The following is a 14663-nucleotide window of genomic DNA, read 5'->3' as shown; positions in this document are numbered from 1 at the left end:
AAGATCTGGGAGCTTTGAGAACTGCCCAGGCCCCACCTGGTACCACTTACATCAATCTCTGGGGTTGTCAGGATGTCGTATTGTTTACACATCCCCAGGTGATTCTCCCCAGGTGTGGCCAGGGTTGGATGACAGATGGAGGCAGATTTAGAACAGTCGTTCTTAACTGTCATGGGCGTCGCTGACCCGGGTTACCTGATGTTTTCCGTTTCCTTGTGTGAAACTTACTGACTAAGGCCCTTGGCACGCTGAATGCTCACAGCAGTGGGCCAGTCTCTAGCTCACCCTTTGCGTGCAGCTCCTCAGTTAAGTCAGATGCTTATCAAGAGTCAGGTGTTGGTTCCCAAACCTGTTCGTGGCAGTTGTACTTGTAATTGCATAATTGAATTTAACATCCCGGTAACCAATGAAGCAACAATAATAGCTGAAACCCCAATTTTACATGTGGGGAACGGGCACAGAGAGGTTAAATAACTTAGCCAAGGTCATCAGCTAGTAAGTAACTGAGTTGGAGTTTTAATCCAGCAGCACACAGTCTGAGCTCTGAAGCACGTGTGCTGCACCTCAGAGCGAGTGGAGAAAGAAATTCTTTCTAGAAATACTTGTTGACCACTTTGGGATGACTTCGGAATCACTCAGATAATGTTCCTGTTGAAAAAGATGCAGACATGATAACTAAACATCAGGGACATTTTGTAAAAACCCAGAAGGTTTTCACACCCAGATTCCTTCGCCTTTAAGTTCCAATGACTTTAAGTTTTTGTTCTGCTTTAAAGAAACCAAAACTAGAAAATAACAATACAAGAACTCTGGTTGGCAAGCCCACACTCAGAGAAAAGGCCAGGAAGGCCGGCCAAGGAATAGGTGTGTGTATGTTTCCATTTAATGTGAGATATGTAAAAAAGTAATAGATGTGTAGAGAACTTAGGTGTTCTTTAATAAAAGTTGCTTTGACCAGCTCTTTCGATTAACTGCCGGCCCCACTTGGATAATTTTTTTCTTTTTTGAGGCAGAGTCTCACTCTGTAGCCCAGGTTGGAGTGCAGTGGTGTGATCTCGGCTCACTGCAACCTCTGTCTCCTGGGTTCAAGCGATTCTCCTGCCTCAGCCTCCTGAGTAGCTGGGATCACAGGCGTGTGCCACCATGCCCGGCTGGGAGGAAACTTTTATATACTCTCTGCCAAGTTTTTCTAATGAGATTCTTGTATCCGTGGCTTTATTGTCGTTTTTTATTTTTATTTTATTTTTTTTGAGACAGGGTCTTGCTCTGTCACTCAGGCTGGAGTGCAGTGGCACTGTCATGGCTCAGACAGTCCTCCTGCCTCAACCTCCACAGGAGTAGCTGGGACCACAGGTGTATGCTACCACGCCTGGCTAATTTATTTTATATTTGTGGAGACAGGGTCTCCCCATGTTGCCCAGGCTGGTCTCAAACTCCCGAGCTCAAGGATCCTTGGCCTTCCAAAGTGCTGGGATTACATGTATGTGATATACTATGCTGGTCTGTTGTTTTTTGTTTGTTTGAGATGGAATCTCACTCTGTTGCTCAGGCTGGAGTGCAGTGGCGTGATCTCAGCTCACTGCAACCTCTGCCTCCTGGGTTCAAGCGATTCTCCTGCCTCAGCCTCCCGAGTAGCTGGGACTACAGGCGTGAGCAACCACACCCGGCTAATTTTTTTGTATTTTTAGTAGAGACAGGTTTCACCATGTTGGTCAGGCTGGTCTCGAACTCCTGACTTCAAATGATCTGCCTGCCTCAGCCTCCCAAAGTGCTGGGATTACAGGCAGGAGTCACCACGCCCATCCGTACTGTAGCATTTAATCAGGCATGATGTACAGACAGCGTGGCACATAGGTCTTCAGAGTAGAGTGCAGCGCTTTTGAGGAGCCCAGAGCAGCCTGCCCTGTGGCAGAAGCACAGGGCATAGCTGGGGGTGGGCATGAAGAGGCTGGCGAGATGATTGTGGGGACCACTTAGGATGCCACTGCAGTGAACACAGGTAAGCATTGATGGTGGCATGGTCCAGGATGGCACAATGGCGGGAACAGAGGTGGTGGCCAAGTCAGACGTCCTCTAAACCTGAAACCAGCCTGATGGCCGCCCCTTCCATGGCCACTGCCCGTCTTCAGGCTGCCCAGGTCTGCAGTATCTTTCTGTTTATTGTTTCCCACAGTGGAGCAACTGCTGCCACCTTTCTGTGCCCATCTTCCCCAGGGAAGACCGGCACGAGAAGCTGCCTCCTGAAGGAGTGGGCCAGGCTGCTGTCGGAGAGCAGGTCTGGTTTGTTAATCTCAGTGGGTTTGAAGCCTGTGAAGGAGTTGGCCCGACATCCGGGCCTGATGTGTGCCAGTTGGCCAAGGAGCAGGGAGGAGTGAGTCCTGTGAGGGCAGGGACCGAATCCTGTGCAGACTCAGCAGTTGTGCACCGCCTACCCTGGAGCGGCCATTCGGCCTGTCTGTGCCCAGGGCTGTCTGTGGTTCCCACCTCTCCGCAGCTGGGCTGGGGAAGCAGAATATTTTCTAGCAAAGGGCCTCAGCCTCAGCCGCCTTGGAGCAGGGCTATTCTTATGCTGATGAAAACTGGCTTATGGAAAAGTCATCCAGGAATTGGGCTTCTTCCCTGTTGGCCATCTCCCAAACAGAAGGCTTCCAGGGACCCTCCAGCCGTTGGTGTTGGGAATGAAAAATGCGGGGTTTCCTGTCCGTCCACTCCCCTGTGTTTTTCTTCTGGGAGGGGTGCCTCGTTGGGCACCACCCCAGCTCTTACCTGTTGGGTCCCACCCACTCCTGTGAAGGTTATTTTGAGACAGAGTTTTGGGGTGTGGGTGTTTTGGGTGTAGGGTTGGTCGATGAAGGAGAATGGATTAGAGCCTTATCTGTCCTGCAACCAGGAGGCCAAGTTCTGGGTCTCAGAGCCCTGGGTGTGGTAAGCAGAGGCTCTGGAGCCAGATAGGCTGGACTCAGGCAGGCCCTGCTCCTTTTCAGCTGGTTGAATGTAGACAAGTTACCTAACATCGCTGAGGCCCAGTTTCCTCATCTCTAAAATGGGGGTAACAGTGGTATCTTCAACATGGAGGTACTGTGATGAGTAATTGAGTTTATCTGCACCAAAATGCTGAAGACAATGCTGAGTATGTGTAACTCCTCAGTAAATTTTAGCCATCTTCATCATCTTCATCATCATCATCATAATCATTCTGAATCCTATTCTTTGGGGGGGGCGGAGAATGGACACATTTTTGAATTTCTTTTCTTTTGTATGAAAACACTTACTCTCTGGGTCTTTAACCTAAACCTTTCAGACAAGTCTGTGGACACTAGAAAGTGAAACCAGAGGGTGAGAGCTTCCCCTCCCTGCCTGCTATTGCCAGTGTGGCCTGCACTGCCAGCTGGAAATGGCGGGGGTGTGGCATCCCCTCTCCATGACATGTTTCCCAGGTAGACAGGGCTCTGCTCACGGGTGGCCAGAGCACGGGCCATGCAGGCCAAGATGATGGAAGCACGTGAAAACCACAGCCTTCTCGAGGCTCCGGGGAAGCCCTGGGGAGGCACCTCGGGATGCTCTGTCTGGACCCATCGGCATTTCTGGAGCCGTGTGCCTTCCCTCCCCTCACTCCTGGGTTCGTAGCTCTACTTGGAAAGTTCTCTGGAAGAAAAACTCAGCTGAAAGGAGGGGGTAAGGAAGGAAAGGTGCTGCCTCTCAGCAAGACCAGTCTTTAAAATGGGTCCCTGTTGCCCTGGTTGGTCCCACGTTTAGAGGGGCAAATGATAACGGGTCATGGTGATGGGGCTCTAAGGATATGCCCAGCACCGAGCTGAGTGCTAGATGTAGGTCATCTTAGTTTATCCTCACAGTAAACCCCAGGAAGCAGTACCAGGATTTGCCCCATTTCACCAAGGGGGAGTTCGGCTTAGGGAGGTTGAGTCACGCAGCTGACAGGGTGAGGGTGTGAGCCCAGACAGCACACAAATGGGGGAGGGCCACAGAGTCAGGAGGCAGGTTACAGGTGACATTAGGGCCTTCCTCTGGCAGTCTGTGAAGACCCACTGGTCTGAGTCTGCTAGAGTGGGATGTGCAGGCCAAAGGTGCAGGCAGTGGACAGAGTGAAGTGCCGTTCCTGAGCTTAGCTCTTGCCTTTGGGCAAACACAGTCTCTGCCACTCTGCAGAGTAGTGCCTCGGCCTGGCAGAGCTCATTAGCTGCTAATGCATGACAGGAATTTCATGGCACTGTCCACTGGTCCCGTGGTGTTACCGCCTGTGTGGCATGCTTCTCTGCGTGGTTTTCCAGCTTTCATGGGCACAGGGAGAGCAGAGGCCTGGGAAGGACAGGCACCAGCCATACCCCCTCCCGATGCACAGAGCCAAGCCCAACCTCAGGGAGTTGAACCTGAGAAACTCCCTCAGAACCACCGCAGAAACACATAACACAAAAGCTTTTACTTGGAAACTGGCAAATACTGGACTAGAATACTGACATGCTCACGCTCTGGCGGGAGCTTGGATGCAGAAGCTATTGCACAAAGCCCCTCTGATTGCCTTGCTCCTCTTTGGCATGTATCAGCAGAGCCCCAAGGGCCAATTGCCCACAGGTGGGGGCTGTTCTCCATCAAGGTATGGGGACCCCTACTTCCTTGTTTTGTTAAAAAGTGCAGGTAGGCGAAGAAGCCCAGGCAGTTGACCCAGTCTTTGAAACAGCTGACTCCCCAGCACCCAGTGTCCACTGGCGATGAGAGGTTTGCACCTATACCAGCCCTTGTTTCCTTGGTACGGCTCAAGTTGTCAGTGTCCAGGTACCTGGGCCAGGCCAGAGCTGGGGCCAGGGGAGCCTGGTCTTCAGGGGTGAGGGCTGCAGGGCCAGGCTGATGGCCTGTGTCATGGCATTGGCCATCTCCTCTCCAGCTTCTCCTCAGCCATCCCCCGTCCGTCATGGTGGTGTCGGCTGCACCTGGACCTTCCTGCCTCTCCGCTCAGGGCAGCAGCAGTGAGTGCAGCAGCAGCTGCAGGCTATCAGCAGCAACAGCAGAACTGTGGCTGGAGGGCCGGGAGAGAGCACGGGACTCAGGTTGGGGAGAGAAAGGATGCCCACCCTCCTCCCAGAGAAACCTACTGCATGCCAGGGTCTTTCCCCCACAGGTCTGGTGGAGGGATCAGAAAGACCCGAGAGGCTGGTGAGAGGTGTGGATGGTCCCCATGCCAGCCGCCAGGGCCAACCTCCTCCATGTTGTGTCTTCTCTTTCGCTGCCCAAGCCTGGCTCCCGTCATCTCCGCGTTTGGGATCCCAGGGTACTGCTGGGCCCAGTCCCCAGCACCGCCCATCACCCAAGCAGCGTATCAGAGGATGAGGGAAGTCCCTTGGCTTCCCCCAAGGGACAACTGGTTTTCCTCCTTGATCCGGCAGACACCCGCCACCTCTGCCAGCCCTCTGCCTGGCACCATGGTGTGGTCTCCCAGATGCCAGGGAGAGCCGTGGGGCGCTGAGTGCCCCAACTAACCTGTGAAAAGGACGATGACTGAGAAGGCCACGATCTCCACGGGCTCAGCCTGGGGCAGTCTTTGCAGCTTGAGCAGCAGCCTCTCGCCCACGGCGCGCATCTCCTGCACGAAGTCGGTGGCAGCCATGCCGTGCTGGCTTCCTGTTGGGGCTCCTGCCGGGCTCTGTTGGGGCAGAGAGAACACCTGGAGCCTCCACGGCTGGCCCCACACTCGCCGCAGCACCGAGATTCCACCCTCGCACCCATCCGAAGCCCGCAGAACAAGTTTGTCAGGTCTCACACATTGCACCCCTGGTGACTTCCACCTAGTGGTGGCCCTCAGTCCCCACCCAACTGACACAGCTCAGGGTGGAGGAAGCTGGTGAGGACAGTGAGACCAAGGGCTTGCTTCGGGGGCTGCCGGCCAAGGCCGCGGCTGGTGGTGGTTTCTGGCTTCGCTGTTCCATTCCCTTGTCTTGAGGTACCACTCCTAGGTTTTGCCCTGGTGCTTGGGACTAGCACAGCTCCCTCGGGGTGGGGAGACTGGCCAAGCTGGTACTCTTGCCTTCCATCAATGTGGGGACAGAAGGAGCAGGTTCTCCCAAGAGCAGGTTCATGGGGCTTCTGGCCAGGGTCAGTCAGAGGTGAAAACTGCCCCCCTGTCCCCCAGGCCGCCCAACCTCTCCCACCAGCCCAGTTTCTACACTCATGCGTGTTCTGCCGGAGCGGGGAGGCCGCACCGTGTCCCTCCAGGTTTTGCCAGGGTGTCTGTCCTGTCTATTGGGAGGGGGTCAGGAGGCCCAGGTTGCTCAAGCCAGCCCCTCCCCTGCTGGCATCATCTGTTTCTCTGGCCTGACCAGGAAAGTCCTCTCCACTCCCACCCCTGCCCTAGGAGAGCCTCTTCCTGTCTCAGGGTGCCCAAGAGGCCCAAGGTGCCGCTCCAGGCTGAGGCTGTCGGGCTGTTGTGTCTTTGAGCCGCTCTCCCCTTCTGCCTCTCCTGTGGGCATGAGGGAGCTGGTGCCTCTTTAGAGAGGAGCCAGAGACAGCCTTGTCCCAACCCAGCCTGATCCAGTTCACCAAGGCAGTTGCTCTAGTCCAGGGTTGGCGGTGGGGACAGGTGGCCAGGGGCTTGTGCCAGACCTTTGGCTGTAATTATCGTTGCCTCGTCCAGGTCTCAGCCGGTTCTCACTGAGATGACTACAGTCAGTGAGGCCAGTCACTCCCAGTGCTGCTGCCTTGGCAGAGCTGGTTTAGAACCACCGTGAAGGTCATCGAACGGAGCCCTTCACCCTGCACTTGGCCTGCGGCCATCCTTGAGGCCATGTGGCCTTTGCATGAGTACCCAGGATGGTGAGGAACCCCCGCCTGCTGAGGCAGTCCACCCACTGCAGAAGGTCGAACTCCCTGCTGGCCCCCAGTTAGTCCCACTTGTGGTCACTTAGACCTTGCCCCCTCTTCTGCCTCGTAGCCCTTCAGGAGCAAGATGGCAGCCGGCATGTACCTTCTGGATTTCCTTCTCTGCCAGGGGCCTGCTCTAGTGTTTTCAGCTGCCCCTCCTTGAATGCCACCTCCACTTCTTCCTTTTGTGACATGAACAGGTTGCTTCATGTCTCTGATATGGAATGAGATACCCGTGTTTTGAGGCTATTGGGAGGACTGACCATCTAGCAGCACGTTGTAGACAGCCATAGGGGGGTGCCCGGCACACGAGAATGCCCTCCTGGGAGGGGTCTCACTGGCTTTGGGGGCTGTCACCCCCGTGCACCGTCACTAGCACCCCCAACACCTTTTGAGTGTCTGTCCTAGGGTGTCTGCAGTGTGTGCCTTGAAGGAAGGTAGGCAAGCTGGAGGTGGGGAGCTATGTTTTTTTGTTGGTTTTGGTTTTCTTTGAGATGGAGTTTCCCTCTTGTTGCCCAAGCTAGAGTGCAATGGCGTGACCTCGGCTCACTGCACCCCCTGCCTCCCAGGTTTAAGTGATTCTCCTGCCTCAGCCTCCTGAGTAGCTGGGATTACAGGCGCACGCCACCATGCCTGGCTAATTTTTGTATTTTTAGTAGAAACGGGATTTCACCATGTTAGCCAGACAGGTCTCGAACTCCTGACATCAGGTGATCTGCCCTCCTTGGCCTCCCAAAGTGTTGGGATTACAGGTTTGAGCCACTGCGCCCGGCCTGGGGAGCTGTTTTTTTAAGTGACGATGAGGGTGGCAGGCAGAAGATGGCTCCATGGAAAATTAGATGAGTTCTTGTCAAAAGCGGGAGGTTCTCTAAGTTAGATCCACCCAGCTTCTCACACCTCACCTGGAGCGAGTGCGTTTCTGCGGAGGTGAGGATCTCAGTTTTCAAATGTACTGAGAGGCATAGGGTCCTAGAATGCTACAGATCATCCGCTCCCGCCTCCTTCCTTCTACACATGGGGAAACTGAGACCCGAGAGAGCAAGCAACTTCTCTGAGGTTACACAGCAGGACAGGCCCAGCCAGCACCCCCCCTGCTGCCCCACGCTGTCTCTCCATGGAGGCCTGTCTCCAGTTTAGACCAGCAAGATAGCCAGGAGCAGCCCCCCTGAGGGCACTGCCCGTGCAATGGGCTCAGTACAGGAGCCGGGGCCCGAGAGCCCCCTGGAAGCCAACTGGCTGTGCTTGGCCAGCCCCAGCCCACATTTGTGGATCTGAAGCCGCTTTTATCAGCATATCACCACCAGGCCGGGGCCACACCAGGCTCTTTGAGACTACCCGGAGTTCTTGTCACTGCAGGTACAGGTGTTGTGAGCCTAGCCAGCCTGAGCGTAGGACTGAACCCTCTGGTCAGACTGAATGGGACATTCCCTCTGGCCAGGTGGAGTAGGCTTGCACGAGGACAGTGGTCCCCTCTTGGTTCCGGGACCTCTGTGCCATCCTCACGCCGCAGCTTTCCAGGTTCCCTCATTCTTAAAGGGACGGCAATGCCGACAGTGTCCCTTATGGGACAGTGCGTGTGGTTCAGGAGCTGGGCTGCCTTTCTCCCCTCCCTCTCTGTCTACACTTGGTCTGGCATTTTCAGCCTGACTGGCACTGTGCCCACACGACTTAATGTAGCCCAGCAGAGACACTCCTTAAAAGAGGAAGTGAGCAGGGAGAGCTTTTTCGCTTGTGCGCCACACCCAGAGACCCAGGGAGAGATTGCAGGGGGGGCACTTTTCCTTGTGAGCGAGAAGTGGCATGGAGACCTGGGGTCGTGCTCACCAGAACAGGGAGGAAGATGGTTGGATTGACGCTAAATTTACTGGTGCAGGAAAAGTGGGGTTTGTTGCTGAGAAGCTCCGGCCAGCCTCCTCCAGGGGCTGCAAAGTGGGAGAGCTGCAGACTCATGCTGGGTGGACCCTAGCCCCCAGCGGGGAAAAGTGTCAGTTCCCAGCAGCAGCAGGCTGTGGCTGTGGATAGTGTCATAGCTTTGCGCCCAGGGCTTCCCTAGGGGGCTGACTGGAAGCTGAATTTGCCAGCCAGGCATGGCCAGCCTCACCCAGCCCTGGGGTCTGACCCAGGGGGTACTCACGGTATCCTGTCACACAGTGAGCAGAAGTGGGACCACTGGACATGGCTGTTCTGCCCCCAGAGAGCTGGAGAGGAACCCCGGGACCCCCTTTGTTTTGCAGTTGATATCTTGTCATTTGGAGCGTAAGCCCGCGACTGAACCTTCGTGGAGCAGGTGGGGGAGCTGAGGGCTCCTGTTCTCTAAAGAGGAGGCGGCGCATTCCAGCCGGTCCCCAGGCAGTCTTCCCAGCGGGCTATTTAAAGCCAGGCCAAGGCCAAGAAGTGCCTGACACTTGGTGCCCAATATAACCAGTAGCCGTCAGGTGACTGTGTGGCATGTGCCCCAGCTGCTGCTCCTAAGGGAACCTCAGTGTTCCCAGCTGTGGCAAGAGGAACATGGGAGCCCTGAGGCTGGCCACCTCTCCTCCCCTTTCCCTTCCTAGGTTTGGCAGGAGGAAGGCAGGGAAGCCCAGGAGGGCTACTGATGATCCTGTATTTTTCCCGTCTTTCTATCTCAGGTTCACCCAACTCCTTCCAAAACCACACTTCCCATCTGTGAACCAGGGCAACCAGAGTCCCTCCCAACCCCACGCTCAGTAGTGCCTTGGTTGGAGGTTTCTCAGGGTCCTCAGGGGTTCCCGAGTGGCTGCCAGAGCAAGTGGTGGCTTCCTCTGGCCTTAAGAGGGAGTGTAGCCCAGCTGCCACCAGGCCCTCCTGCTGCCCAGGCTGCCCAGCCAGCCCTGCTTGGAGCCTTCACAGGGTGTGCCCTGGCTGCAGTAGCGGTCAGCACAGGGGAAACACTCAGGGCAGAGAAGGCTGGCAGAGCCGGAGGGATGGGAAGCATTCCTTTATGTGGCATCTCCTGGCACACGGAGCCTCGCAACAGGCAGGCATCCCGCAGGCCAGACAGCTGCCACTTGGTCCCGAAGCTTCCCTGTTTCCTCCTCGCAGAGCTGATGCTCCAACCCCAGGCGCCTCATGAGGAAGGGCTGGCAGCAGGCGGTGACTGATAAGCGAGGTGTGCTGGCAGCGCGGGGCCCCAGAGGGCTGCTTGCTCTGCGCTGTTGTTTCGTCATGGTGGGTTTCAGCCACCCTTGCCCCGTCAGGCATTATCTTGTTTGAGGTCCAGCTAGAAGGAGGCATAACTGACACTTGTGGGAGATGTGCAGGGTCCTGTGCCTGAGCAGCCGGGGGGATGCCCCTGTTTGTGGCACTGAGCCGTTGCGTGACTCCCCTTTCTGACCTGGCTCCAACTGGAAGTCGAAAGTGGTGCTTGAACCCCTGGCAGGCCCTGCTCCTGTAGCCACCCAGGGCAGGAGGAAGCGCTCTCCGCTGCTGGTGTTAGAAACAGTAGGCGCTCTTTCTGCAGCTACAGAAGCTGGCCGTTCATTCGCCCTCCGTCCTGGTTCAGGGACTGTGTTGGAGAGACCCTGTCCACTCGTGTCCTGTGAATGCAGGACAGGGATCCCCACCTGCCTGCCTGGGGCATCTTGTGAGTGACAGCCAGTGGGGTCTCCAGGCTCACCGCCATGCCCCGACCCCCACCTGGCCCGACTCTTTTCCCTACTGTGCGCCTCCCAACACCACAGGAACTTGTCTCCCCAGGCACCAGCCCCAGCCGAAGCCCCCAGCCTCTGCCAAGCTGAGAACACTTGGGCTGGTCCTTGGTTTCCACATTTCCCTGGGTCATTGTTTTTCTTTCTTACTAGATGCCAGCTTGTTTGCTTTGAGGAAAACGTATGGGGGTGGTGGCTTTAACGCTGGCTTGAGGACAGGGAGGCAGGAGGAGTAGGTAGCCTTGGCTCACAGGCCCTGCCCAGGAAGGCTGCTCTCAGTGCTCCCCAAAGAACCAAACAGCCGGGTCTTGCTTCCTTAGGGGTGGTGTCACATCAGCCTGTGCATCGCGGTGGCACAGCAGAGGTCCCGGTTGCCAGCGTGGTTCCTCCCAGCCTCATTTCTGTGACCTTCTCCCCACCTGAGCCTGGGTTGAAAGTCAGTCCTCCAGGTTCCTGGTTTGGTGTTCAAGGCTCATCACCAGAGGGAGATCTAGGAGTTCATGCGGTTCTAGATGGGCCCAGGGAGGAGGACCCAGGCTGAGCCCTGAGCTGAGAACACCAGCAGTGAGTGGGCCAAGCCCGCAAAAGGACACAGATGGGCAGAGTCCTGCTGCATCCTGGGGGCGCCGCATGCTGGCAGGGCAGACCCTGCGCTGACCTCCACAGGGCTCTGCCCTAATCCTGGGAAAAAGGGAGGCTCAGCAGGCCGGCAGCCATTCTCTCCCAAGCTGGACAGCCAAATCCCTCTTTTAAGCCCCCTGAATAAAAGAGCTGAAATGAACTTGCAGAATAAGCAGGCCCTCGGGGCCCCTCTGCTGCACAGCAGGCGGAGCGGGAGGCGCTGTGAGCAGAGCCCCCGGCCCTCCCCTAGGGCAGGGTCCCAGCAGCAGGGAGAGTGCAGGTGCGTGCAGGAGGCTGCCTGACTTCCCTGCAGGGAAGCGACCCAGCATGTCCCCCAAGACCTCTTCGTGTTGATGGTAGACTGTGGCCCTTCACCCTGGAGGCAGGAGACCCTTGCTGCTCCCTCCCTGTCCCCCCTTCTTCTGTGGCCATTGCCACTCACCTGGGAGCTCAGGTGTTGGGGGCTGAGCAGCAGTGCCCCAGCGCGGAGCCTCCACGTGCTCTCCTCGCGTACTTCCTTCGTGGGCGCCGCTGCTCCCCTGGGCGCCTCAGCCCAGCTCCTCTGCTGACAGCCAGCTGCTGTCTCTGCCTGGCTTTTTTGTTGTTAGTCGTCCTGGAGATCCAAGTGTCAAATTACCGTCGCGAGGGGGAGCCCGAGGAAGCCCTGCTTGGGAACTTGTCCTCCAACTTCATGTCCCGGTGCCTCACCTCTGCCCTGAGAGGGCTGCTCGGGGAGTAGACAAGCTCCCTCTCTCCTCCTCCTTCCTCCTTCCTCCTCCTCTCCCTCTCCCTGACTCCCACGCCGTGGGCTGGGCCTGGGTTGGGAGCTGAAGAAAGAAGTCGGCTCTCTGCCTCCCTGGCTAGGAGGACCCTGGGGAGGCTCCACCTGAGCCTGTGGAGGGGAGTCCTGCAGCGCTGTCAGGTCTGGGGCACCCACCCTGCCCTCAGGAAGGCCACCCCTTCTGTCCCTCTGGCCACTCCCTGGCTGGTCCCTCCCTCTGGCCTCTCTCAGGAACAGCAGTAAACAGTGGGGAGCTGGTGGCCCTCCCAAGCCGAGTCGGAGGCTTTGCAGCCAGTCCCTGGGGAGGCCCTTGTGCCGTTGAGCATCTGAAGGCATCTTGGGGGAGAACTTGGAATCCTGAGTGACCCGGGAGTGGCCTGCGCGCCCGGCAAGGCGCCTCATGTTCCTCGTGAGGTGAGGGCCTTCACTGCACTCCTGGCCCAGCTGTCAGGGCAGGGCTCCAGAGTCCAGGGGCCGGGCCCTGTGACATTTGCCTGGTTGTGCCACCCAGCAGGCCAGGCTGTGTGGAGAGAAACCGACCCCAGCCCCGCTGTCAATGGAGCTCTTTGAGTCCGAGCACAAAACCCCAGTGAGTCAGGGCCTGGGGAGGGCAGGGGGAGGAAGGCAGCCATGTGGTCACACCACTTGGATGCCAGAGCCTCCCAGAGGCTGGACAGGCGGCCACTGTGCGGGCGCACGGACTCCTGGGGATGGACCATTTGTCGCATTTACTCTTTGGAGCAGAGTGGGGGCAGGAGCGCCCTCTGGTGGCCGCCTCGGCTGTCCCAGCCCAGGTCAGGCTTCAGAGCTGCGTTCACTCAGCTAAAGGAAAGCCAGGCCCTGCTTCCTTAGGGGGGTGTTGCAGTCATCCTTGGATCTTTGAGCCTGCGCCTTGGGGTCGCAGCCCCTCAAAGGGCTTCTTGCAGCCCCAGCAGTGCTCACACTGGGAGGAGTTCTAGTTAGAGCAGTTAACGCCAGCTATTCTTGTCCCTGGGATGTGGCCCCCCAGACAGCCCTGCCTGTGTTCCAGCATCTCCTCTTGGGCTTCCCTACCCTGTGCCACGTTCCTGGTGGCAGGAATGGCTGCTTATAAGGAGCCTGAGAGAGCTATGGCCCCTCTTGCAGCCTCTGCAGCTGCCCCAAGGGTCGACAGCCACCCCCATGCATAGGGAACAGAGATGCGACAGAGCCTTGTGGGCCAGCCAGAGGCTGCTCCCTGCTCCCAGCATGGGCAGAGCCACTCACCCCAGGAGGGCTGCGGCAGGGTTCAGACAGAGGAAGACGGACGAGAGGAGGACTCCAGGCGAGGCTGCATCTCCCTGGCTAAAGGCCCCACCTGTGACACCCTCACGGGTTGATGATGGGACATATTACTACACAGCCATGTCTGCCTTAGCAATGCAAATACGTTTTGAGAAATTTAACTTGTCATTGTGCGGTCACAGAGTATACTTACGGAAATCAAACGGCAGTTCCAGGGAAGAGAAGGAAAAAAATATCAAGCGGTATAGCCTCCTACACACCCGGGCCATGTGGTACAGCTTGTTGCTCCTAGACCACAAACCTGTCCATCACGTTACTGTCCTGAGTACCGTATGCAGTTGTAACACAGTGGTATTCACATATCTAAGCACACATAAGCATAGAAAAAGTACAGTAGAAATACAGTGTGAGAATCGTAGGGGACCACCGTTGGCTGTACAGTCATTCCATGGGGCATGACTGTACTGTAATGCACTTCAGATATCACCTCAGCCATCTTCGCTCAGTCCGTGAGGCCTGTGCCTTTCTGTACCATCTTACTGATGGGAATGCATGGGCTTCAGGAGGTGAAGTGTGTCACCCAAAAGACAGCCTTCATGGCAGAGCCGGCATCTGCACCCAGAGTCTGCACTCTGTGCAGTACATCCCATTGCCAGAGGACACGGGAGGAGCAGAGGAGTAACTGGACAGAGTGGGGTTCACATCCTGCTTCCCAGGAGACCCCCATGTGTTACGTGACCTTGGGAAAGTTTGTTCACCTCATTGTCCCCATCTGTGTAGCAGGCAGAGCCAAACGATGCCTGGTGTGGCTTGGATGAGATGAGGGGTGTGGGGCTCCTGGCATGGTGCCGGACGCAGCAGTGCTCGCTCAGCCAGCGATTCGGGCTCGGGTAAACAGATGCCGGCTGGCTGGGCTCTCCGCCCCTCACCTCTGCGGTGTTGCCTGCTCCAGGTGCCGCCATGCTGCCATTGCCAAGTACTTCGGGGATGCGCCGCCTGCCTGCGCCAAAGGCTGCGACCACTGCCGGAACCCCACAGCCGTGCGGAGGCAGCTGGAGGCCTTGGAGCGCAGCAGCAGCTGGAGCAAGACCTGCATCGGGCCCTCCCAGGGGAATGGCTTTGACCCCGAGCTGTACGAGGGAGGCCGCAAGGGCTACGGGGGCTTCAGCAGGTAAGGGGCCAAGAAGCCAGGGACTCCAGCCCACTGGAATTGTCTGGCATTCCCTTGGTGCCAAGGCCAGACCAGAGGTGGCACGATGCTGCAATCCCCCCTTGAGCTGGCAGGACATCAGGGACATTGCCATCCTAGCAGCAGCACACATGGAGAGGCCACTCACGCCTGGCCTGTCCCTAGGTACGACGAAGGTTCTGGAGGCAGCGGGGATGAAGGCAGAGATGAGGCCCACAAGCGGGAGTGGAACCTCTTCTATCAGAAGCAGATGCAGCTGCGCAAGGTGAGG

At 57.1% G+C, this 14663-nt stretch overlaps 2 protein-coding genes across 4 annotated transcripts in view; one reads left to right on the top strand and one right to left on the bottom strand.

The window, feature by feature from the left end:
- The window catches only part of RECQL5 (RecQ like helicase 5), a 39811-nt gene that overhangs the window by 21254 nt on the left and 3894 nt on the right, over window positions 1-14663 (top strand). For all 3 annotated transcript variants that reach the window (XM_030828517.1, XM_030828515.1, XM_030828516.1), the window contains exons 9-10: window positions 14156-14374; window positions 14558-14657. In XM_030828517.1, coding sequence (XP_030684377.1) covers window positions 14156-14374; window positions 14558-14657 — 319 coding nt within the window. The remainder of the gene's footprint in view (window positions 1-14155; window positions 14375-14557; window positions 14658-14663) is intronic.
- SMIM5 (small integral membrane protein 5) lies at window positions 4418-12366 on the bottom strand. Its single transcript, XM_030828521.1, has 3 exons — window positions 11602-12366; window positions 5494-5656; window positions 4418-5032 (listed from the first exon to the last, which is right to left on the bottom strand). Exons 2-3 carry the CDS (start codon window positions 5618-5620, stop codon window positions 4926-4928), a joined length of 234 nt encoding a protein of 77 aa, XP_030684381.1. The 5' UTR covers window positions 5621-5656; window positions 11602-12366; the 3' UTR covers window positions 4418-4925.

Source organism: Nomascus leucogenys, chromosome 14, assembly GCF_006542625.1.
Source record: "Nomascus leucogenys isolate Asia chromosome 14, Asia_NLE_v1, whole genome shotgun sequence".
NCBI classification, from domain to species: domain Eukaryota; kingdom Metazoa; phylum Chordata; class Mammalia; order Primates; family Hylobatidae; genus Nomascus; species Nomascus leucogenys.
This window is presented reverse-complemented; position numbering and strand designations above follow the sequence as displayed.

What these genes read in the sequence shown, in the direction of transcription:
- SMIM5 (XM_030828521.1), bottom strand. Translation starts at nt 5,620, where the DNA reads ATGGCTGCCACCGACTTCGTGCAGGAGATGCGCGCCGTGGGCGAGAGG. An exon ending in AGTCATCGTCCTTTTCACAG is followed by an intron (nt 5,033 to 5,493) that starts GTTAGTTGGGGC and finishes CCGGCCCTCCAG; the next exon opens with CCACAGTTCTGCTGTTGCTG.